At 37.7% G+C, this 24912-nt stretch overlaps 2 protein-coding genes across 2 annotated transcripts in view; one reads left to right on the top strand and one right to left on the bottom strand.

The window, feature by feature from the left end:
- Positions 1-3786, top strand: part of COL6A6 (collagen type VI alpha 6 chain) — a 130233-nt gene extending 126447 nt beyond the window's left edge. The window contains exon 37 of the mRNA XM_081159337.1: positions 330-3786. Within this exon, the coding sequence (XP_081015463.1) occupies positions 330-519 (190 nt within the window). The 3' untranslated portion in view covers positions 520-3786. The remainder of the gene's footprint in view (positions 1-329) is intronic.
- The window catches only part of PIK3R4 (phosphoinositide-3-kinase regulatory subunit 4), a 50713-nt gene continuing 29183 nt past the window's right edge, over positions 3383-24912 (bottom strand). Inside the window, exons 12-21 of the mRNA XM_081159338.1 lie at positions 24499-24686; positions 23511-23721; positions 21033-21198; positions 15447-15611; positions 12041-12252; positions 10306-10437; positions 8521-8621; positions 7829-7917; positions 7421-7529; positions 3383-6684 (exon numbers count right to left, since the gene is read on the bottom strand). Coding sequence (XP_081015464.1) covers positions 6514-6684; positions 7421-7529; positions 7829-7917; positions 8521-8621; positions 10306-10437; positions 12041-12252; positions 15447-15611; positions 21033-21198; positions 23511-23721; positions 24499-24686 — 1544 coding nt within the window. The 3' untranslated portion in view covers positions 3383-6513. The remainder of the gene's footprint in view (positions 6685-7420; positions 7530-7828; positions 7918-8520; positions 8622-10305; positions 10438-12040; positions 12253-15446; positions 15612-21032; positions 21199-23510; positions 23722-24498; positions 24687-24912) is intronic.

The raw sequence follows: 24912 nt of genomic DNA, 5'->3' as shown, positions 1-24912 counted from the left end.
GGACTAGGAAAACTACATAGGGTAGACTCTAACGAGGCCCTATTTGAACCCAAATCTGAACAAACAGCAGCCACCCATGTGAAGTTTTGGATGGAACAGGTTCCATGAAGAAGAAACTTTGCTGTTGAAATAATACTTTTGCACACTTTGATGTCTTATTCATCAACTTTTGATATATCTGCCTGGTTCAGAAATCTTAATAAAAATTACCCTGAAGGAAGGATGCAACAAGAAATGGGTGCAACAATTAATTTAGGAAGAAAGACTAATATAGAGCCTATTAACATTGAAATGGCATTTATCTTCTATGTTCTTTTTTTGTTGTATAGCTTTGTTCCTGGACCACACAGAGCTGCCCTTAAACACAACGCATTACAAAAGGCAAAATTCTTTCAAGATAAAAAATATGTTTCAAGAGTAGCAAGAAACAGCAGACATAATGCCGTTCGAAATTTTACCAGGAACACATCCCATACCTTTAAAAATGGAAAAAAGGTGATAAAAACTGTTCCCAAATGACATGATAAAGAAAGCGCTCGAAGAATTTAACCTTGGGAAGCATGGTAAGACTCTGGACTTATGTAACTAAATTCACTGCCAATACTATGGGTAACTTTTATCCAGATATCTGCCTGTATCTGGAGGTCTTCTCGGGAGGGCTGGACAAACCACGGCTTGGAGACTATGAGGCAACTTGACGCCTTGCATTCACTGGTATTAAGATATATCTTGTCCATTTATTTGGCCACTCCCAATAATTCCAGCATGCTGACTGATATATTCAAGGACTGTTATCATTAAAAGATGGAAGAATGACGAAGTATTCTGAAAAGTCTAATGGAGATTATAATTTGAAGGTAGATTTTATACAGTGTATACATGTGTATGCGTGGGCCAATGCTAATTCTTTCGATTATTGGTCTCTGTCAATCCACTTTCTGCAAGTCGAGCTGTCTTTCTGAATTTAGTACTGTTTAATGCTCACCTGTTTAACCAAAGGTTGTTCTGGAAGACCCCAACATTTACCTTAGAAATTGATGCTGTTGGGATGTCATAATTTCAAAAATTTGGCTTTCCACAAGTCCATTTGAACACATTACTGTGTCTGGGTGGACTGAGTAGTCCTCTGACGGGCTGGAGGGGTTGTGCTGGAAGGTTTCCTCCCACCTTCTGCGGTTATTGGCTTGGACAGGTGAGAAGCAAAGGGTAGTTTTTCCCTCCCACCCCCAGTTCCAAATCCTCCCTAACTCACTGAGAAACTCATTAATGCCCCCAGAATATAAATTATTGCTTTTGACCTGAAAGTTCCCTCTTCATTATATAGCGCCTCCTACCTGACCATTTTTATGGACTTTTATTCTTTCTTTCCCATTATTGTCATTTATTTTTATTTTACTCATCCATACAAAGGGTATCCCAAAAAAATGTATACACACTTTGAATAATTATTAATTCCAATGGGTTAAATCTGAAAGGAAGAAATATCAATTGAGCTTTCAGCTGTTAAAGTGTGTTTACATTTTGGGGGGACACCCTGTATTCTTTAGACAAAGACAATGAAGACACAACTTGTCATGGGTGAAGCTCTGAGTTACTTTTACCCATCAGGTAGCTACTTAGTCAATACTGAACAGCACCAAAGAGGACTGGCAGAATCTAAAAAGAGCCTTAATGCACACTGAGTTTGGAAAAGATAAGGAAGTTGTTAATGTTTTAATCTTCAAATATGCATGGGGCTGACGACATGCAAAAGAGGTCAGAGTAAGTTAAAGAAGGAAAAGTCTTCAAAGTGCCTGGCCTCAACCAGCATTCTCTGACTGCTCTCTCCTTACCCCAGCCAGATCATATAATTATTAATCTTATCATGGGGCTGATATTTTCAGCTAAACACCAAGGTGGCGTTATTTAACTTCGACACGTTTGGCCCTTACCTCAAATTGTAAGAACTGGCTCCACAGTTGAAAGCCATGGCCCTGCTGGGCAGATTATCACTCTCCGGGAAGGGGGAGAGGCCCTGCTTGGAAGTGTGGGGCAGGTGGTAACTGACACCTAACGCCAGCAGGTAGGGTCTGATTTTCTTTTCTATACCTCTGTTCATAAAACCCGGAAAAGGGCTTTCTGCCCTTTTAAACCGCTTCTGCCATCCTTACTCAGGCAACTCCACAGAGAGAGCTCCCAATGTCTTCAGGGAGCAAGGAGTCTAAATGTCATATTCATACTCAGGTAATAAGCAAAAAACAGAGATGTCAGGTTTCTTCCTATCCTAAATGGTCTTAGAGGGTCAGGAAAAAAATATGTTCCAAGTACAGGAAATCGATGAGCAATACTTACGAGTTATTTTAATAAAAGGAACTTTTCTGGTTAACTTTGGATTAAGCAAAAACTCCTTTCTTCTGTTTATTGCTTAAAATACTTTTGTTTTTAAATATTTTTGAAGTGTATCTTTTTTCTGCATTGATAGGTGCATCAAACAATTATTCCCTTGGTGACTGAGATTATTTTAGCACTTTGGACCATCTTTTTAAGCATGAATAGGTGAAGGATCTGAAACATACTGCAAATATTAAATTCCTTTTAAAAAAAATAAATCCCTAATGTTAACATTTTCCATGATTTACCTTTCTCCTAAATGGGAAACACTGCAAAATATAAGTCTAAGTTCAATAAAACCCAGTTAAACCAAGAATCACACAAATAAGCAGTGATGTTTCTTGGTTTAAAAATGTAAATTAATTGACTGTAAAGTACATGCCTCCTATTATCTCTGCACTGAGTTCTGAGTCAAAGGTGTTAAAGAAAAAATTGTGGTGATAGAAAGAGATGCAACTCAACATAGCATCGGATTGTAATACTTAGTAACTCAACCAGATGACCTCTTTTTAAAAGTGGGGAGAGTATAAGTGGGCGAAGAATGGATGATAGGAAGGTAAGGTGAGAAAAGAATTCTATTTCCATCAGCCCACTCCATTTTTTTCCTCAGCATTTCCTGGGTTATCCAATGGCTCCAGTCTTGAAACCCATTCTCAGCGTAACAGTTTAGGTTCAAAAAACTTCCCCCCAAACTCTGCAGACTCTACATCTGATTTAGTAGCTAGAAACTGTAAATATGGTCTTACCAGACTTTCAAAGAAACAAAGGCAATGTGACAGAATGTAAAAGCTTTTCAGTCTGATGTAGCCCCATTTGCTTATTCTTGCTCTTGTCACCCTGGCTCAGGGAGACATATCCAAATAAATGTTGCTAAGACCGATGTCAAAGAGTTTTTACTGCCTGTTTTCTTCTACTTCTATGGTTTCAGATCTTGCTTTAAGCCTTTAATCCATTTTGAGTTCATTTTTGTATATGGTATAAGAAAGTGGTCCACTTTTTTTTTTTTTGCATGTATGTATATAGTTTTCCCAACACCATTTATTGAAGAGACTGTCATTTCCCTATTGTATATTCTTGCCTCCATTGTCGTAGATTAATTGACCGTTAATGTATGGGCTCATTTCTGAGTTCTCTATTCCTTTCCTTTGATCTATGTGTCTGTTTCTGTGTCGGTATCATCCTATTTTTATTACTATAGCTTGTAGTATAGTTTGAAATCAGGGGAACATGATGCCTCCAACATTTCTCTTTTTCATTTTGCTTTGGCAATTCAGGGTCTTTCAGTTTCATATAAATCTTAGGATTGTTATACTCTGTGAAAAATGTCATTGGTCTTTTGATTGGGATTGCACTGAATCTGTATACTGCTTTGGGTAGTATGGACATTTTTGCAATATTAATCCTTCCAACCCAAGAGCATGGTATATCCTTCCATTTATTTGCATTGTGTTTGATTTCTTTCATCAGTGTCTTAATAGTTTTTCAGAGTACAGGTCTTTTAACTCCTTGGTTAAATGTATTCCTAGGCATTTTATTCTTTTTGATGGGATTGTAAATGGGATTATTTTCTTAATCTCTTTCTGATAGCTTGTTATTAGTGTACAGAAACACAACAGATTTCTGAATATGAATTTTGTATCTTGCAACTTTATGTACAGGTAAGTTCCCTCTATAGCCACTTCAAGAATTTTTATCATAAGTGGATGTTGAATTTGTCAAGTGCATTTCCTTATCTGTTGAGATGACCAAATGATTTTCATCCTTCATTTGTATTCTTGGTTTTGTTACATGATGTGTATCATGTTTACTGACTTAGAAGGTATAACCATTCTGGCATCCCTGGAATAAATCCCACTTAATCATGGTGTATGATCCTTTTAATGTATTGAATTCAGTTTGCTAATATTTGTTGAGAATTTTTGCATCTGTTGACCTGTAATTTTCTTTTTATTTTTTTGTTTTTTGTTTTGTAGTATCTTTGTCTGGTTTTGGTATCCGGGTAATACTGGCTTCATTGAAAGAGTTTGGAAGTATTCCTTCCTCTTGAATTTTTTGGAATAGTTTGAAAAGTATAGGTATTAATTTTTTTCTTTAAATATTTGGTAGAATTGACCTGTGAATCCATTTCATCCTGAATTTTTGTTTGTTGGGTGTTTTTGATTACTGATTCAATGTCATTACTAATAGTCTGTTCAGATTTTTTTTTGCTTGTTCAGTCTCGGAAGGCTATATTTTTCTAGAAATTTATCCATTTCTTCTAAGGTGTGCAACTTTTTGGCACAGTTTTCTTTTATGATCCTTTGTATTTCTGTGGCATCAGTTGTAACTTCTCTTTCATATCTTATTTGGGCCCTCTCTCTGGGTTTTGGGGTTTTTTGATAAGTCTGGTAAAGGTTAATTTTGTTTATCTTTTCAAGGAACCAGCTCTTAGTTTCATTTATCTTGCTTTTTTAGTCTCTCTTTATTTATGACCAAGGAGCAGGCATTTGCTGAGGCAGTCATGGGTACAAGGCCTGGCGGGTGGGGAACGAGACTGGCCAGAGCTGCAGCAGGTACTGGCCGAGTGGACCAGGGTAGCTGTGGAGGCGTTACAGGCTAGGTCAAATGCTTGGACCTAGCTCCCTCCCACACTATCTAGGTGGAGGGGGAACGTAAACAAAGGCATTCACCGGTACCTCCAATTCCAGAAAGTTCCCAACCTGTTCAGCAGGCACCTTGGGGTAAGTAAATGGATTTTTTTCATATATAGTCTTGGTGTCCTTTAAATCACTTGTTTTTATCACTGTGTCTCAGCAGGCAAGTTGCTCATGCAGGCCCCTCAGTCTTACCCCTCCCTGAAATCACCCCGTTGGGGTAGGGTTCCCATGTCTCTGTCTTTCCTACCTTCTCTCTGTGGCCCCTCTCATTTGTTGTGAAGAAGCTGTTCAGTTGGCCCTCAGATGTTCTTCAAGAGGAACTGCTTTATATGTAGGTGAGTTGGGGTTTTCCTAGGCCACCACCCTGGACCCCTCTCCATGCCTGACCTTTCTGAATGACATAATTTTCTGATAATTTTGTTTACCTGTCTAAAGTGTATTGAATCATGAACCCAGTTATTCATTGAAAAATGCCATGTACACAGTTATATTACATAATTATAGCAATTTAAATTTTTGGAGCATTTCTTAAAGTAGTATTTTCCCCAGACTTATTTCCATGAGTTTGTAAAACTAAAAAGTTGAATAGATAATCTAATTCCAAACCTAAATATTTTGAACACCATAAACCCTTCTGCAAGTGGATGACAACTGTGGAGAGAATCAGGTTTGTGTATGAACAATAATCAACAACCTTGAAGGGTATATTTTAGTGGGAAAGTCCAAGTTTAGTCTTTTAGAAACAAATTTTTTGGCATGTTAACAGTTTAATCCTTTTATTTTTCTTTCTTTTTCATGCATTTCATAAATAATCTATACTGGATAAAAGCAAGCTGTTGGGCCAAGTTTTAGAATTTATAGTAGAGCCTATAAAAACAGCAGCGATGGCTAAGAAAGACACACACTTCTCTAGAGCTGACACACAGTATTAAATAACTAAGGCAGACTACAAAACACACAGGAAGAGTGTAATACTGACAGTCCAGAGATTTGAGTGGAAGGCCTAGTTCTGTCACTGAGACTTTGTGATACCAAGTCCATTTCTTCAGAACAAATGCTGCTAGAGTTTATTCTTCTGCTAAGATTTCCTGGTAAAAGTACCAACAAAAACAACTGAAAACCCTTGAATGCTTGAATACAGTTTATTGGCTCCTTTGAATAACGTTTTTAATAGCAAAAATGTGTTTACATTAGAATAGCTTACAACCATCTTTTTTCAATACAAAGTAATCTGAGATCATGTAAGTCTCAGCATTTTAAATTCCTCACCTCTGTGGCATATACAATCAAAAGCCCCAGGAACTGTCTGGCTGATTCTCGCAGAGGTATGCACGACTGTCCTAGTCAAGCACAACTTGTTCAACCACCTTGGGTGGGATTTATTTTATCATGAAACATTAATAGAGAGACATGATTTTGAAAATTAAGCAAAGGAATCCATTCTCACTTTTCTCTAAATAAACCTTTTCTCTTCAGTTACAGTATATTTATACAAATTACTAGGTTTTCATTTCCATACCTTAACAATCCCATCTCTAGAAGCAGTTACAATGAAGCCCTGTGTTGTCTGGAACGTGGCAACATCTGTGATGATGTCATGATGTCCCACAGGCAGAGACTCTGGGCCCCTCCGTGGGGTGTCATCACTTGGTCCTACCTTCTGCTTATTCTGAATTTCCTATTTCATGGAAAAAAGTCATGGAGAAAGCCAGAAGTTAAAAACCTGTGCCACATTCTACCGCTTGTGAGTATTCCTGCTTTTGGGATATGATGTTGAAACTAATGCCTCTTGTGAAGTAGCCATGTTTTCAAAATACACTGAGCAAAAGCTGTAAAAAAAGAATCCGACATGACATTCTAGGTTTCCTGTCAAAGATTCCATAAGGAGTCACTAACGACTACGGAAAACTTATAAACAAGCTAATCTGTACATATTATCTTTTGACAAAATCAAAAGGGAAAGCATTAAGAGGTATAAAATGACCAGAATATGGAAGTAAGTACATAGCAGATGTTTAGTATTTCTAAAGCTCATCATTTGTCATGAAGGAAGTACACTTTCATTTATTGGGCACTTACTCAGACCCAGGCAATTTCACATATGTTGTTATCGCATTTGAAGTTTTTGTCTAACTCAAGAACATAAGCTTTAGAGTTCCAACAGCTAAGGTTGAATCTCAGTTTTGCTGCTTACTAGCTGGATGATCTTAAGGAAAATAAGACAACTTTATAAGGAAGTACCTTTAAGGACTGAGCAAGGTACAAAGTGCTTACTTCAAGTGGTAATATTTATATGTGCACTTTCACTATGTTTATTATACCTTAATAAAAGTTAACTTGAAGAAATACTGCCACTCTTGGTGAAAGCCATTTTTATACCTATAAAAGTTGAAGGAAAGAAAGACTGCTGGTACCTGGACGACTTCAGTGCCTTCAATTATTTTCCTGTAGTAGGACACAGATGGAGAACTAGTACTTCCTGCAACAACATAGGACCTCTCTGGGTAAGCCAAGTCCCAAAACCTAGGAAGAGGAAACAAACCGATAATCTCTGACAGAGAAGGGGCAACACGAATGATCACTGGCTTACATTTACCAATGCAGAGTTTATTTTCCTTTGCATTAGGAAAAGAGATCTTTCTAGAACTGCATAAAATTAGTTACAAATTAAGTATTAACAGCTGTCCTTGCAAGATGTGGACGACTCTAACCATAATACTGCTAATATGAGTAATAAATAACACACTAATGATAACTAGTATCCATGCACATTTATTATCCTTTTAGCTGTTGCATAAAGGATTCTTTATCAGATACTATACCTTATTTTCATGTCGGAGCCAGCTGTCAGCAGGATGGGATTTCCATCTGCAGGACTACAGTAGATACCATGGACACTGTGAGGAGAAGGCTTAAAGAAAGAAATACCCATCATTAAAAGGCACCGTGTATTCCATAAATGATGGTGCCATTTCTAGGTAAGTCGACTGTCAGTAGCTTTATAAAAATGAGTGAGTGATTATGTATATCTTATATATTTCTTTCTTTGGGACTTTAAAATGCATTTGCTTTGTATCATTCTGAATAAAAGAGGCAAAGTATTCAGTTTCCTAATGTTTTCTATTTTGGATGAAAAGAACCCCAATAAGAGGGGGGGAAAATCTTTCCTACCTCTCTTGGCAACATGACAAGTAAAAACAAAAGTGTGTGTAAGAGGGTCATGTTCCATTTTTAATGATCTAAACATCAATCTGGGCTTTCCTATTTAACCCAGAGTTTTACTGGGGTTCTCAAGAGATAACACAAACCTTACAGAGCTAGCAACCAAAACACCCAATGCAGCAGACACTAGTCAGACTAAGGAAATGGAAAGCACCCACGCAGCAATAGTCACCTAATACTTATTTAAAACATAACCCAAAAGCCCAACAGACATCATATTTGGTAAAATATCTGAAGATACTTGGGATGTAGGAAATTATATTGGCCTTAATAATAAAAACTGGAGTCAAACCTGTAACTCAGAAAGCGGTGGTGCACTGCTGGCCCAGAGAGTGAATCTTCTGTCTCCAGTCTCCATGTCCCACATGGACACTTCATTGTTGCCCTGAACAGCTAAGGGAAACAAAGGCCAACACATTACTCAAATAAGAACTCTGCACTTCTTTCTAGGTAGATAATCCAGGTCAGCCTGTACCCATTTCTTTCATCCTGCAAGAAATGCTCACTAGTACTTTTAAATAACACTGTGACCCTGTAACACTCCTCCCTGTGGTCCAAAGGCTTTGAGATCTGCCTCTTTGACCTTTATCAGTTAGGGTTCCAATAGGAAACTGATGGCATACCCAAGGTAAGATAATTTGAAGAGAATTTATTTTCAAAGGAACTATTTACAAAGGTGTAGGAGCATCATAAAAGATTGTGCAGTAAAATGGGCTAGTACCAGCAGATAAGCAGTAGAAGGTAGGAGGGGAGAGGGTGGTTACTGGAATTTGGAAGGAACTTGACTAGAGAAGGCCACATGTGGGCCACAGGGAAGAGTCTGGCTGTTATTCAGAATGAGAAGCCACTGGAAGGTACTGAACTGGAGAAAGAACAGTCTTAAGAGGTAAGGATAAAAGCAAGGAGTTGAAGGAGATTGCATGATTATGGCGGTTTGGCCAAGGGAGAGAGTGATGGAGACAGTAAAACGGAGTCAGATTCTGAATATATTTTAAGATAGAACATATATGATTGGCTGATGGACTGAAGTGGGATAAGAGAGGAAGAAGAATCAAGCACAGCACAAGTCTTCTTTCTGAGCATCTAGCATAAAAGAATATTGAGAGAATATTGTGGGAAGAGCAGGCTGTGTCAGAGTTAGAGGAAGTGGTGAGGAACCTGGTAGAGAGGAGACAAGTGTTCAATCTGGACATGTCAAGTTTAAACTAAGATGGCTATTAGACCTCTTATGGGAGATTTTAAGTAGGCATATATAAAAATCTAAATAAACATGGGATATCATACTGAGAAACCAGTGTAAAAAGAGAAGAGATTAAGACCAAAGACTGAGCCCGGCCACAATTTAGAAATCAGAAGATGAGAAGAAACCAGCAAATCAACACATAGAACCAAGAAAGTGATGTCCTTGGAATCAGGGAGGGGGAGAGTATTTCAGACAGAGGAAACAATCCACTGACCAAATGATAAGTCAAATAAGAGGTGGGCTAAGTGATGGCCACTGAATTTGATAACATGGTGACTGATGGACTGTGTGTATGAGAAGGGACCAGAAAGAGGACCAATGAGGACACATATGAATAACAAGACCTCTATCTATCAAGTACTAATTCTGTCCCAAGCTATGTGCTTTATACATTATCTCAAATTCTTGTGACTCTGCTAGATAAATATTTTCAACCAAGTGTTTGTACAAGAATCCGTACAAGAACATCTGAATGTCCAGTGAGGGGAGGGAAGAAAAAGGAAGCTTTTAGGAAACATAGCAGAAACAGATCAATAAGAAATGGCAACTGACAAGGATGAGTGAAGGCTTCTAAGATTTCTAGGAAGATGGTGGCAGCTTTAACAAAAACATGGGATATAAGAGAAAGAAAATGAAGGGGAAACAGTGACAGACAGGAATGAAGATGACAGAGTGGTTGATGACAGTGAGGTATCAGTGGTGGAACTTCCATAATGAGAACAGAATGAAATCAAGAATTCTGTTCATATGTAAAATAAAAACTCCAACAAGATCATGAGTCTTGGCAGCACTATGAAAATCCCCCAACACCTGAAAGCCTACCCTCCAACTTACCTGCAATCACCCAGGACTGATACAGAGGGTGCATTGAGAGGCGTCTGATCCGAGCTCTGGAAGGATGACAGTGACTGGAAATTGGCAACTGGAACCTCATGTCCCAACAAGCCATGGTACCACTGCTTGTACCTTAAAGAGAAAAAAAGCCAAAAAAATTACCATCTAATGATTAAAGCATATCAGGCTACATTTCTACAAACGGTAAACAGCACTAGCTTTGAATATATTTTAAAACTGACTTAGTCACTTAGAAAGAGGCTTTGTTCTCATGAAGCTGTCTCCCATTCTCAAACAGGACCTTTAGTTATTAAATAACAAAGATAAAGGTGCTTATCACAATATTACTACAGAAGTACCTGACAAATGTAAATTGAAAATGAGTAATTCATTAATTACTGACAGTGTCAGTAATTGACAAAGGGAGCCACACAAAAAACAGAAAATCTAGAGAAGATACAAATTGCTTTTGATACTAAAAAATGCTCAAAACCCTTAATAACCAGAGATGCTTAGATTAGTAAAATGATCATCGAATGCCAGTTGAAGTGCCAAATACCTTTGTAGCTATCTTCAGATTTCAATCATTCCCATGTGCCCTTTTCTACAAAACATTCGGAGACAGGTATGGGTGTCCAATCACAGCAGAAACGGAAGTGAGTTCCTATACTCTTCCCACGACAACTCAAATCCCACAGACAGAATGCCGCCCATCCCAAAAGAATAACATCTCCCCTAATACTCATGACATAAGCACAGAGCATATTCTTGGATAGGTCTCCAATTCCAGTGGAGAGATTGGGGGATCCCTCCGTTTGTCACCCTGGCCCACTCCAGTACTGGCGGCCCTCCTTGAAGCTGGTCTGGGTGCCTAAGAGCTACTGCCATTCGCTAATTCACTAAGCATTTAATATCTGCTCTTCCAAGCCTGGCACGGCATCTTCCTGTACCTGTGCAGTTTATGCACACAGAAGGCAAAAAATAATGCATTCCATAAAAACTCCATCAAAAGTAATAAAAGAAAGGCAGATATTTCACAATTACAAATGCAAGTTAGAGAATCTTAACCAAAATCCAAGCACAGCAGGATTATGATTCTTCTGAAAAAGTGCCAAGTGGAGGAAAAAAGATGTGGTACCTTCTTAATGGGGCAGGTCCAAAGCCCTATGGGGAGAAAATGTGAAACTAAAACAGAGGAAAGAAGCAATTTGAGGAAAAGGGGGAGGGAAGGAATGATAAGGCAAGAAATCATTGTTTAGCTCTTCTGTACCAGGCACAGTAACAGATGCTTTCACTTCCTTAAGTCCTCAAAGCAGCCCCTGAAAGGATTAGCCCCTTTTGAAGACGAAGATACTGAGACCCAGAGAAGTTAAGTAGTTTGCCTGAGGTTGCTGGAATTAAGAGTCTGCCTAAGCCGAAATCCTCTCATTCATAAACCAAGCCTGCTGCTTCCCTGGCAGAATAAGAGAATGCCAGCCAATCTGATAGCTGTAAGGATTATAAAAAGGCTCATTTAAGAACAAAGAGAAAATGGAAATTGTCTTATACATTGGGATACTAATTTCACTCTTTCAAATCTGCTTTTTAATGAATAAAAATTAAATTGCAAGTGATTCTAACAATAATTATGAAGAAGAAAAAAAAGATGGGAAGAAAAAGAAAACAGGCTTTCATAAGGCGGCAATTCTCCAGAGACTAGTGGCATTCAAAACTCAATGACTTGAAAGTAGCTTACCGATGCAGAGCCAGCACTGGTGGATGTCCACAGCAAAGGAAGTTATGAGGCCCGACTTCAAATCGTGTTTCAATGTCCACGCGTTGCTTGAAGACCTGAGGTCCCAGCCAACCAGAGAGCCATTCACAGTGGCATAGGCCAGAACGGACTGTGACCCAGAGTTGAAGTGATGCATGTCCACGACACAGCCATCCTCCTTCTGGTCTAGAATTCTAAAGAAATACACAGAGCAGGCAAAGACGGTTCCAGTCACTGAAAACATAGCACCAGTCTCCACTAAGATGAATTTCTATTCTACTCAAGGTCAAGAAATAAAAATTCTGTGACCCATCAGGACAGTGATAGATAGCTGAGGCATTTTTTAAAAATTATTTTAGACTTACAGGAGAGATGTAAAAACAGTATATAGAATTCCTGTATATCCTTCACCCAGCTTCCCCTGTGTTAATACCTTACACAAAAGCATAAAACTTTTATCAAAACTAAGAAATTAACGGTGCAATACTAGCCAAGCACAGAACATACTAGGTTTTCATCAGTTTTTCCACTAGTGTCTTTTAACTGTTCCAGGATCCAAACCAAAATATCACATGAAATTTAGCTGTCATGTCTCCTAAGTCTCCTCCAATTTGACAGTTCCTCAGTCTTTCATTTTCTTTCATGACCTTTTTTTGGAAGACTACTAATGGGCTATTTTACACGATGTCCCTCCATTTGGGTTTGCCTCATGTGTTCTCACAGACTGAGTTTCTTTTCTGCCTTATTGGGAAAGAGACCACAGAAGTGACATGCCCTTCTCAGTGCAGAGATGAGGAGATATCTGATGTTAGTATGTATTATTGGTGATATTAACCTTGATCACTTGGCTAAGGTGGTATCTACCAGGATTCTCCACTTTAACTTGCTATTTTTCCATTTATAACGACTCAGTATTTAGGGGAATTGCCTATGGTGTTCTAAAGGTGACTTTTCTATTTCCCTCACTCCTTCTACACTTAGGGATTAGAAGCCTTCTATAAGAATTGTCACTTCTACATTAATTTATTTGTTCATTTACTTATTTATATCAGTATGGACTCATGGATATTTGTATTATGCTCTGAGTTATTACCCAATACTCTTGTTATTTATTTTTTAATTTAGATATAATAAATTTCACTTTCTGTGGTACACAGCTTGTGTATAAACATCCTATGTAAATATATAATTTTTTAAAAATAGCAAATGAATAGCCACTTATGTTCTACCACAGAGCCACAGAGAACAATTTCACACCCCAAAATTATACTGTGAAGGCCCTTTGTAGTCAACCCCTACCCCAACCTGTGGCAACCCACTGATCTGTTTTCCTCCTTATAATTTTGTTTCCCAGAATGCCATATAATTGGAAACATACAATATATAGCCTTTTAGTTCTGACTTCATACATTAGAAAAAAGGATTTTAAGATTCATCCATGTTATTGCATGAGTCAACAGTTTACTCCTTTTTATTACTGATAATAAAAGTAATAAAATATTACTGATGCCTTTTTATTCCTTTTTATGTAGTAGTCCATTACATGGGTATAACTGTTTTTTAAGCTTAGGCATTTTTAAACTAAAAATAATATCAAACTTACTGCCCAGCCTCCTTTATTCGTACATATGCTTTTGCACACACTAATTTAGTTTTATCTCTTAGATCAAGAGTCAGCAGACATTTTCTGTAAGGAGCCACACAGTAAATATTTTAGGCTTTGCAAGTCACATGCGTCTCTACTGCATGTTCTTTATTTTATTTTTTTACAACCCTTTGAAAATGCAGAAATCTTTCTTAGTTTACAGGCCATACGGCAGGCTGTAGTTTGCTGACCCCTGTCTTAGATAAATAATTATATTCACAAACATTCTATTACAAACTATATTCCCCCTAAAGCGATGATGAAAGTCCAAATGCCAAATAAAACATGAGAAGGTGTCACAAATTCTAATTATTAAGAGCCATGATAAGCACTGATGTCATTGAATGAAGCAAACAAATAAAAAAGAGAAAAAAAGGAGTCATGGAAACGTTTCTCTGGAACACACTGCTGTCAGGCACAGTGAAATCTAAATATCCCGGCACAATCTGCCAATCTAGGTAGCTGGTGGGTGGGTGGTCAGAGAAAAGACAGTAGCATTCATAGCAAAAAGCACTGTGAGCTGAGAGGGATCCATGCACAGAAAGAGCGTGTCCGAGGGTGTGTCCCGCCAGCACAGTCACCACACAACACACTTTGCCAATAGTTCTTTGTTACTTTACATGGAGCTCAATAGGTACACTGCTGTACAGTCATCCTCTGTTGAAAGAATTTTAAAGAAAACTGGCTGATAGTGTTTTTTTAGTTAAAGGCCATATATAATACATCCTGGACAAAAGCTGCCCAAATCTGTTAGTGATTGTGTCAAAAATAATACATTTTTAATTGCCGAGGAAAACACACACACACTACAATGCAAACAAGTAATAAAAACCTGGGTGATCCAACAGACACCCTTTTCTGCCTTAGTTATCCCAATGGCCAGGACTCATAATCCTCTTACCTACAAGCACCTGCTCATTCTGCTTTCTCCCCACAGGCCCACCGCCTCTGCCTGCCATGCCCTACTTCGGCCAGCTCACTTACACGGTCTCACCTCCTCCAGGCCTTCTTCCCTATTCCCTACACACTGAATCCCTGTCCCTGTAATGTGACACATTATCCCACTTCAGTGAAATCATCTGTTCTCCCACCAGACTATAGGTTCCTTAGAGAGCACGGCATATTTTATTGGTCTTTGGAATCCTCTGTGTAGCATACCAGTCAGTTGAAAAATCCTTCTGCTTTATCTTTATCTTATTTTGCAAGTGTTTAATCTGTAGTGTTTAAATTTATAAGCAGTGAAGGAAATTCTTAAATAAAACCAGCGAGTATTTTGTTTTAAAATGATAAGCTGATCATCTGAAGAAAAGCTACACTCCATGTTCCCATCAACTCCAGAGGTTTTAATGCCAAGTGACAACAGCTAACACGGCTTGGAGTTTTCTTTAATGAAGAACACTCATGTTCTCAAAATTGGGCAGCCAGAGTTCCGCTTTGGATAACTGAGAAGATGTAACTGATAATTAGATTACTCAGATACGTTCCAGACTGGGATGAACCTCAAGTTCAAAGTTGGTTGCCCTTCTGATCTTTTCACAAACTGGCAGAAAATAAAACATTCAGACATAGTTTTCTAAAACTCCAAGTGATAGATCTGAGTTAGAAACACAGCTTTATTTCATGTGCTTAAAAAAAAAAAGTGCAATGTAATAAGCCCTCAGTTGATCCAAACTACATTGGAGAGGGAGGGCTAAACTCCCCTAGGGCACTAAATGCAGTTATAAAAACAAAAAATATAGATACCTGCTTTGTAGAGGATGAATTTTAGGAGACTTGGGCAGCTTATTAGCCTCAATTCCAAGAAGCTGGACAGCACCATTATCAGACGCTATGGCCAAGTAGTGGGAACCCTGGCAGAATGTGAGAGTCTTGACATGTCCTCCAATTCGGCTGTATGTAAGAATAGATCTGCAGGAAGGAAAAATAAGATTGCATTTCTGAAAGGCCACAAGAGCATTATTATTGCTAATATTAAACATCCACGTGACATTAACAAAATAAATACTACTTTGAGGTCCACTGCATCTCCTTGAGCTCGTAAGAAAAACAAAAACCCCCTCAAAAGCACTGGTACAAAATCACCTTCTGATATTTTCAAATGGCCATCCTCACACACTTCTGTTATAGAAAGACTGTCCATTCTCCTTTCCAATGGGAACTCTCATGCTTGTGGTCCTGACCCAGTTCTCCGTCCACTCCTGCAACACCTTAAACCCTACTCATACACCCTTCAATTACTCTACAATCCCCAAGGCACAGCCTGGCACAGCAGGAAAACCACTGGCATGGAAGCAATGAGCTGAGTTCTACTACTGACAACCTATATGATCTTGGTCAAGCCACTTAACCTACTCTGTGTCTCTAGAGTTTACTGCTCTATCTTTAAGTCCCTGTTTTCTTCTTGCCAGTTGAAATCTGCTGTGAAGCCTCTTAAGTGAATTTTTCACTTCAGTTATACTTTTCAACTCTAGAATTTATATTTACCATTTCTATCCTTATGGACACTATTTGCTGAAACATTTTTCACATACTTTTAATTCTTTAGACAAGGTTTCTGTTAATTCTTTGAACGTATTTTAATAGCAAATTTAAATTCTTCATATAGTAAGTCCAATGTCTGGGATTACTGAGGTACAATTTCCACTGACTGCTTTCTTTCCCTGTGTATAGGCCATACTTTTCTGCTTCTTTGCCTTGCTTGTAATTTTCTGTTCAAAACTGGACATTCTAATTAATATGTATCAACTTTGAAAATAAAATTCCAATGTTGTTGCTATTTATTAGTGACTTTCCTGTACTAAGTCTATAAAGTCTGTATTCTTTCTAAAATGTGTGGCCTCTGTGGCTTCTGAAGTCTTTGTTCAGATAAATTAGTTGTCAACTAATGACTGGACAGACGTTTCCATGTATGCCTTGAACTGAGTGTTCCTTTGCTGAGGCTCTGTGTGTCTGTGTTGTGGCACAACTTCAACAAGGCAGTTCACAACTCTGCCTTATCTTTCATTTCCTGCTTGTACAGAGTCTCTCAAGATCAACCAGAGGTGAGAACTCAGGGTCTTCTCAGTTCTCTCTTGGGCATGTGCACATCTGCTTGTGGCCTTACAGGCAACCATAAATAAATCCAAACTTTTCAAAAGCCCCATGGACATTTCATTCCCTAGCTGTTCCTTTTAAGTTTTCTGTCAGCCTCTTGTTAGTTACAACTGATAATACCACCTTGAACAGGTGCAATGTTAAACAAATAGCACTGATAATTTTGACTAACATCCTGGGGCTGGAGTTTTTCTCAAAGAACAAGGTATAAGTCAGATCAAATAAACATAGACACTGAGAATGGAGCTTTTCAGCAGCAAGCTGTCAGAAAGGTCAAATAGTGAAAATTCTCTGGAAATGGGGCTCTTGGGGATTCCAAGGCTTTATCACCCGAGTGGTTACTGAGCTGCTTGTTTTCATGGGGCTACTATAGTTATGGGACCACATGGCTCACTGTTCTGAGCATCAGCTGTTTTTCTTGAATAACACTCTTTGGATTGATGCAGGACTTTAGTTAATACACAGAGTTCTGAAAAAGTTGATTTCGATAGTCTTTTGCCAGTGTACTCATTGTTTTTGTGGGAGGAGCAGATTTTTAGAAGTCCTTACTGTCATTCCAAAAATAGAAACCTTACATGCTCTCCTTAAACCTACTTTTTATATTTCATATCAAAAATTTTATTTCCACAGCATAAGTTTTATACTTGCACCATCACTTATTTATCCAATTTCACTCCTACTGCTAAACCTTTAGTTTGCCTCTCACTTTCTACTATTATAAAGAAAGACAATCTAAACAGCCTTAAAACTAAATCTCTAGCCCAGCCGGTGTGGCTCAGTGGTTGAGTGTCAACCCATGCACCAAGAGGTCACCAGTTCGGTTCCCGGTCAGGGCACATGCCAGGGTTGCAGTGATCCCCAGTGAGGGGTGTGCAGGAGGCAGCCCATCAATGTTTCTCTCTCATTCATGGTTCTCTCTATCCCTCTCCTTTCCTCTCTCTCTAAAAATCAATAAAAACATATTTTATTTTAAAGTTTTTATAAAAGAACTCTAAATCGCTGAGTTTGTTCTTAGCGATTTCCTTAGCATATGGATAGCGATTTCCTTAGCATAAAGGCTTGTGATACATAATGTCAAAAAGGCCTTCAGGAATGATGAACAGATCAACTACATCCCACTAAAGGCACTGTATGGGAATGTCCAATGGCCTTACTAGGTTAGGTTTGTATGTTACTTGGCTTTTTTATTGCATTTGAGAGCTACAAAGAAGTCCTTTTCTTAAAACTCTACCTTCCATAGAAGTCTAATATAACTTAAATGGTTTCTAATCTCTCCTTTCTGACCCCTCTCTTTCCATCCCTAAAATTTAATTTTCTAAGATTCAGGTCTCAGGCCTTCTCAGGTCTTTATAACCCTTTACACTCCCTTTTCTTCAGAGTAGCTGTACAACTCAAAAACTTTGACTTTCAGCACTACCAGTGACTCCAAAATAGTAACTTTAAAACTGATAACTTTCTTGCATACCCCTCAACTGTTTCAATTCTTCATTGGACCAAAACTCTACTTAGATGTTTTATCATCAAATTCAACAAGTACCAAAAGCACCAATCTCCATTAAATTGAGAAGCTAAATGGGTGAAAATAAGGCAGAAGAAGCAAAGCATATATGGAAAGGATAATCTAGAATACTAGAAAGGATTATGTTGAAAAAATGTATGTGAAAGTTAAAAAAAACAGCAACTTTCAAGCAGCAGTACTCAAGGGACAAACTAAAAGTATAAATCAAATAAGAAAATGGCAGAGCCAAGATCCAGGTGGCCTGAATCACCAATCATAATTCAATCAGAAAGTTAGAACTGGGAAGTGGGTAGTCAGCCAGCCAACATAATACATAGGGGAAATGCCTCAGTAGTCAGAATATACCAGTCACATTTCCTAAGAAAACACATCAGCTTTACTGCTTCATCCCATCCGCAGCTGCTTCCCAGTTGGTTCTGGCAACAACAGTGGCCTTCTTCTCCCCTCATGTGATGAAAGCAACACATTCTGTTCCCATCCCGGACCTGGAATGAAGCACCTCTAAGCCAATGCCTACTGCACTCAACAGCAAGAGAGCAGGTGTTAATGGCAAAGCAAAAGAGCAGATGCATCCAGGGGAAATACAATCGCCTAATCATCATAAAATTCCCCTAAGACTGTACAGTCAGCTAAATTGCCACATTTTCTGGGAAAGCACTGTCTGAAATGTGACACTTGGATACCACTGCCTACAACATGACACTGGGATACAGAAAGCACTGCTCTGTGATAAAAATCTTTTGGAAATTAACAAGTGAGGTTTTGCAAAGCTAACAGATAATTCCAAGTTCTTGAGAAGTTTACTCACGTCAATTAAACTTATCCTTCTAATAAAAGGGACAATAAATGCAAATGATGATGATGATGATGATAACAAAGAACCATTTGGAAAGTAATTATCAGCAGAGATGTTTAAAATATTTATAAAAATGCTAATAACAATGGTTGAAATTTTTTAAAATGGTGGTAAGCAGGGGGGAGGCAGGGGCTGTATGTGGAGGACTATGAGGGGAACAGTCTAGTGTGATGCTTATGTTCTGTATCTCTAGAGCAGTTTAAGTTTCGCAGGTGTATTTGTTAAAACTCGTGGAATGGTTCACTTAGATCTGTGTACTTCATTACATGAATTGTATGCCAAAAAAGGGAAGAAAAAAACTATAAACAAATATTGAGCTCCAGTTAATGGTATGAAAGCAGGTTTTAGGGGAAGTTTACTGATGATTACAACTTACTTTGAAATAGATTTTTAAGAGATGAATTGATAGGAAGATGGAGAATTATAACATAAAAAATATAGAATTATTAATTATAGAATCTACATGGCAAGTACAAGGATGTTCACTGTGAGACTCTTTCAACTTCTCTTGTAGGTTTGAAAATTTCATAATAAAATGTTGACAAAAATTTGCTACACAGAGTGAGGAATCTTTTGTCAGTTTTTGATTTATGTTCTGACCAATGCAATTCCACGACAGAATGAGTATAAAAACAACAATGAAGTATGGTGTGAAAATATAGGGCTCTTTAAAAAAAATAAACTAACAGCACGAAATTGTATCAGAGTGGTAAGGAGTCAGCTTTTACTTATCAAAGATATTTTGTCATCTGACTATTTTGTCACTTATATGGTCAATGAACTGATAACAAAAAAAGCACCATATTCCCCACATCATTTTATGTACATAAGATTCAATTTTAATTTCTACTACTTTTCCTTTCAGACTCAGACCAAACTAGGTACAAAATATGAATATGGCAGACTTGATGGGAATGGGGGAACTGGGGTGAGGAGGTGGGGTGGCAAACAGAATGCATATAAAGTAAGGACATAACTATAAAGAAGTACAAATCTAAAATACTTCTTATAATCCCACATCAAAGTCACATCATTTTAAAGTGTTTGGTATTTCACGTCATAAGTTATCTCCATTTTCATCATTAACAGTGGGGCAATGGTAGCATGTGTTTTCCTTGCATAGCTAGCCATTCCATCATTTTTTTCCCTTGCTCATATTCCATCTAATCCATTCAACAAATCGAGTTGGCTCTACCATCAAAATACATCCAGAATCTGATCGCTTCCCAATACCCCCACCGATGGCTTGAATTACTATAAAGGCCTAATTGCTTCTGTTCTGTCCCTCTTCAGTCTGTCCTCAACAACCTAATTCAGATTGTGTCTCTCCTCTGCTCGAAACCCTCCAAAGGCTCCCTGTTTCTGGGAGAGTCAGAGTCAAAGTCCTTTACAACAGCCCACAAGGCCCTATGCAATCTGGCCCCTCTTGTTCCTCCCTCTCTTTCAGTCTGCTCCAGCCAACACACCTTTCTTCCTGCTGTTCCTCAAACATGCCAAACATCTTCCTACCTCAGGGCTTTTGAAATCCCCAAGATATCCACACGCCTCTGTCCCTCACCTTTTTCAGCTCTCCTCAAATGACATTTCTCTGAGGTGTTCTCTGGCCAACTTATTTAAAATTCTGCCCTACTGCATTCCCTATCCCTCTTCCCTGCTATATTTTTCTTCATGTTTTGCCATCTAACATACTGTATGTTTTACTTACACTGTTTACTGTCTATCACCTCCCACAGAAAATGTATTTTTGCCCATTTATCATTGCTGTATCCCTAGCACCAAAGACAACACCTATTACACACAATATAAGCAATCAATCACTATTAACTGAATGAATAAACTGACTCTCCTAAGCATATTTTACCTGGTGGTAGTGGTCTTCCCTTCCATCTTTTGACTGTTCCAGATTTTCACTGTACCATCATTTGAACATGTTGCAAAAAGTGAGTGTTCATCAGAGACCCTAATTCGATTCACAGCAGATTTGTGTTCATGAAGATGTGCAACTAGTAGCCCTTTAGGACGCCACCCTAAGGAAAAGCAAAGGTGTGTCTTAAACTACTTCATAAATACAATCTGTAATCACCCCCAACCTGTAATTGCCAACAACCAGCATGAGAACAATGGTAAGAACTAAACAGAGTCCCGACAGACAGACAATACAGAGTGGTCTACTGGACCATGACAGATACTATTATCTATTAAGACATCCAAGATAGCAATTAAATGTTGCTCAAATCACCTTAGAAAGACTGGAGTCCGTCTCCACTGTATAAGAAGGCACAATAGTCAATTGCTATCCAGAAAAACCCTGACTACTTGCTCATTAGCAAGAGGTAATGGCTATCCTGACGGAGAGAAATCGGATGCTAGGAAGGCAACCTGAGCCTGAAAAATCTCAAAGACCCGGATCCACCATACCATAAATGTCTGGCCTGAGGGTACTTACTTAAACTCTCTGAGCTTCCATTTCTTCAAATGTAAAAAGAGGGAAATATTACTTAAAGCAAAAAGTCACTGCATGGGTAAATGAGATGTATAAAGAATCTAACATTGTCCCAAGCCCACGGTAAACACTCAATGTTGATTTCCTCTCTATCTGCAATCATTTATTCTATGGTATCAACATGTTAGTAAAAATGGTATTATAATTTACAGCCTCAGAATGCCCATTAATTTTCTAGTACTTTCTTTATGACATCTATATCCTTATGTTTTATTATGTATTTTTTGTGTGTGATTAATTTCCTCTAATAAATTATAAATTCTCTGAAGCCGAGACTATGTCTTATCCATTCTGAATCACAGTATCTAGCATGTCCTTGCACATAACTGTCTTTAAGGTTTGATGAATAAAACTCTATATTATATGCAACATTTAATCATATTTAATATTAATCAATTTTAAAATAAAACCAAACAGAAAGCTATGCTGAGATCATACTATATTATGAGTTAGCACTGTGCCCAATAAAATAATAAAGTAATGTCATTTTAGGATGAAATTATTTTTTACCAAGAAACAAAAATGAAACCAATACTACTTCCAAGCCTGGCTTACTCTAAGATAAGAAATACAATGTTTCCCCTTGGATCTCTAGCCCATGTGTGTGGGAAGAACAGCTGGATATGATTTTTAAGGAAGATATGCTGGATTTAAAAATGATCAAAAACACTTGGCCATGAAGTCCAGATAATCTCCCAGAATAGATTGAACATTTCCCCCTAGAGAAAATCAATTTCACGCAACTCAAGTGTAGGGGGGGGAAAAAGTCAGAGCCCGACAGTCACCACACATTTCTTGAACCACAAAATTCGACACCTTTCTGTGATTACTGTATAAAATATATAGCTCCACTTAAGTACAAAATGCCGCTTAAAAAGACAGATTCTATCATGAAATAAGTAGACAGCTTGTGGTCAACTTGTTTTTTTAAAGCAGGATTGGTAAATAATATTGAACTATATTACAGAACCAACTTAAATATTCCAGGATATTTATTCCGATAAGCAAATTTATAACTTGACATGCCACTTATCACTTAACAATAATTTCTAAATCTTTAAATCATTTATCTCTACCAGCAGTTTCCCTGAGTTCACAATAGAAGCCCATGGAAATTCACATAATTTTTAATCTCTACACATAAGCACACTATGCATTTCTCCTCTGTTTTCAAAATAAATTTTTATTAAAATCTGTACATAAAAACTCATTAAAAATGTTTTTCAAAATCTGCAAACCTAATGTCAAACACAAGCTCTACCACATCAAACTGGACAAGTCATAATCATAGTTTAGCCACATTTTCATCTGAAATATCTCTAAATTTCTTTAAGATTTTCTCAGAATACAGGAATATTCCCCCAAAATCTTAATGTTGATAACTGTTAAATGGTGGGGATATTGGTGATTTATTTTTTCAAAATATCCATAATTACCTTCTTTTTAACCATTTTTTAAAAGAAAATTAAGATGTACATCCTTCAGAAATGAAAAGTTGAAGTATACTCCAAGAAGCCTGACGTTCAATGAGAAAGTGGCATGACATGAAAGCAGGCAGGTGAAACCTAACGTGATAAATGGGGAAAATGGATCACAGACAGGCTAAAATAGTAAGGGGCCTAAACAAGACACTGCAAGTTGCCCCTACAGCTAAGAAGATCCAAACTCCACAAATAATGACTTTTGATTTCTCACTTACTGCTTCTTCCTCTAGGCTTCCAACGTGACAGTCTGTTCTGATTTCCTTTACCTGGGAGTTAATTATCAGTACCCTGCATTAGATTCTAGGCTTTAGCACCTAGGCTGGAATACAACTCCCTAGCAATGGCACTTTACCAGGTGGTGGTGGTTTACTCTCCCATTCAGCGTTCTCCATCATCTGCTTAGCTATCCTCTCAGCATTGCACTGCTCCCGCTTTTGTTGTATGAGTTGCTGAAGCTCAGTTTTACAAGTTGTGATCCGAATCTGGTAGGTAGACGGTAAAATTGTACTGCTTAAAACCTGTACTGTTGGTTTCCTACTTTGGATGTGTGTCATTTCTGGAACCTGCAAAACAAATAGAATTACAGGTATTTATGTCATAAGCAAAGTATATTTAATGATAAAAATGTACCTATGTTCTCTTTATTCATTACATCAGTTTTTTGTCTGTACTAATATACCAATTTTTAAATCCATTTTAAATACAATGCATGTTTTCACTGAAAACCTAGTTAAAATGAAGTTTAACCACAAATAGTACAGTTTCAAACTTCTACATTTAAAAAAATTATCAGTGTAGCAATAACATTAAACAAAAACCCTCATTAAGTTAAGTGAAAAGAATAGAATTTTATCAGTTTGTTCAGTTAATATTTTCATTTAAAATATGACTGTCTAGGGAAGAGTTACCTTAAATTACAAACTTATTTCAAATATATCTATATCATCATGACATTTTCACACATGGCAAACTTAGGACTTTTCTTCCCAGAAGTATTTTTCTTATTTACATCTATAACTATGTTATGTTAGAGGAAGAATAAAAGGAGATTTAAAGGTTCACTGCACACTAATTATAATCACAGTTCATAATGTCTTCAATCACAATTTCAGATCACTTTATTGATGAATACTCTAAAACAAGACCTTATTTGACACTTTCAATAACTAGATTTCCCCTTGGCTATAAAAATTAAACATAAGCCTGTCTTAAAAAGAAACATGTCCCCCTTCCAGACAAATCACTATATTGATTTTTCCAATACAGTACACAACCTTTAAACATCCAAAATAGTGGAATAGTGAAAGATAAAAGGAAGACTATTGCCCAGGTGGCAGTACCTGCGGAGAAGTTGACAAGGGGACACAAATGCCAGCAGAGGACTCAGAACGAGGCGGCTTCCCAGCCTGAACCACCTCCTGGTCACTCCCCTTAGGTAGGGCCTGTGGGATGTTCTGTGGTTCCAGTGACCCAAACATGCTTTTCCATTCTTCATTTACGTTTGAGTCTTGTTTCACATGTTTTCTAGCTATAAAAAGAGATTCAGAATAGACTGAAGAAAGCCTCTAGAACCAGTATGTGCTTTCATTGTTGTTTTTTAATGGCAGGGGAGGGACAGCAATGGACTTCCAATCCTATTTGTTCTTTATGATCTCCAATATATTTACATTTATATTTGTATTTATATTTATATAACAACTCATTAACTCTCACTTCATCCATAGGGCAGGTGGAACAGATGCACTTTCAATGGT

The sequence above is a fragment of the Miniopterus schreibersii genome, assembly GCF_964146895.1.
Source record: "Miniopterus schreibersii genome assembly, chromosome: 15".
Taxonomy (NCBI): Eukaryota; Metazoa; Chordata; class Mammalia; order Chiroptera; family Miniopteridae; genus Miniopterus; species Miniopterus schreibersii.
The sequence above is the reverse complement of the archived record's forward strand: the minus strand, read 5'-3'. Positions and strand labels throughout refer to the sequence as shown.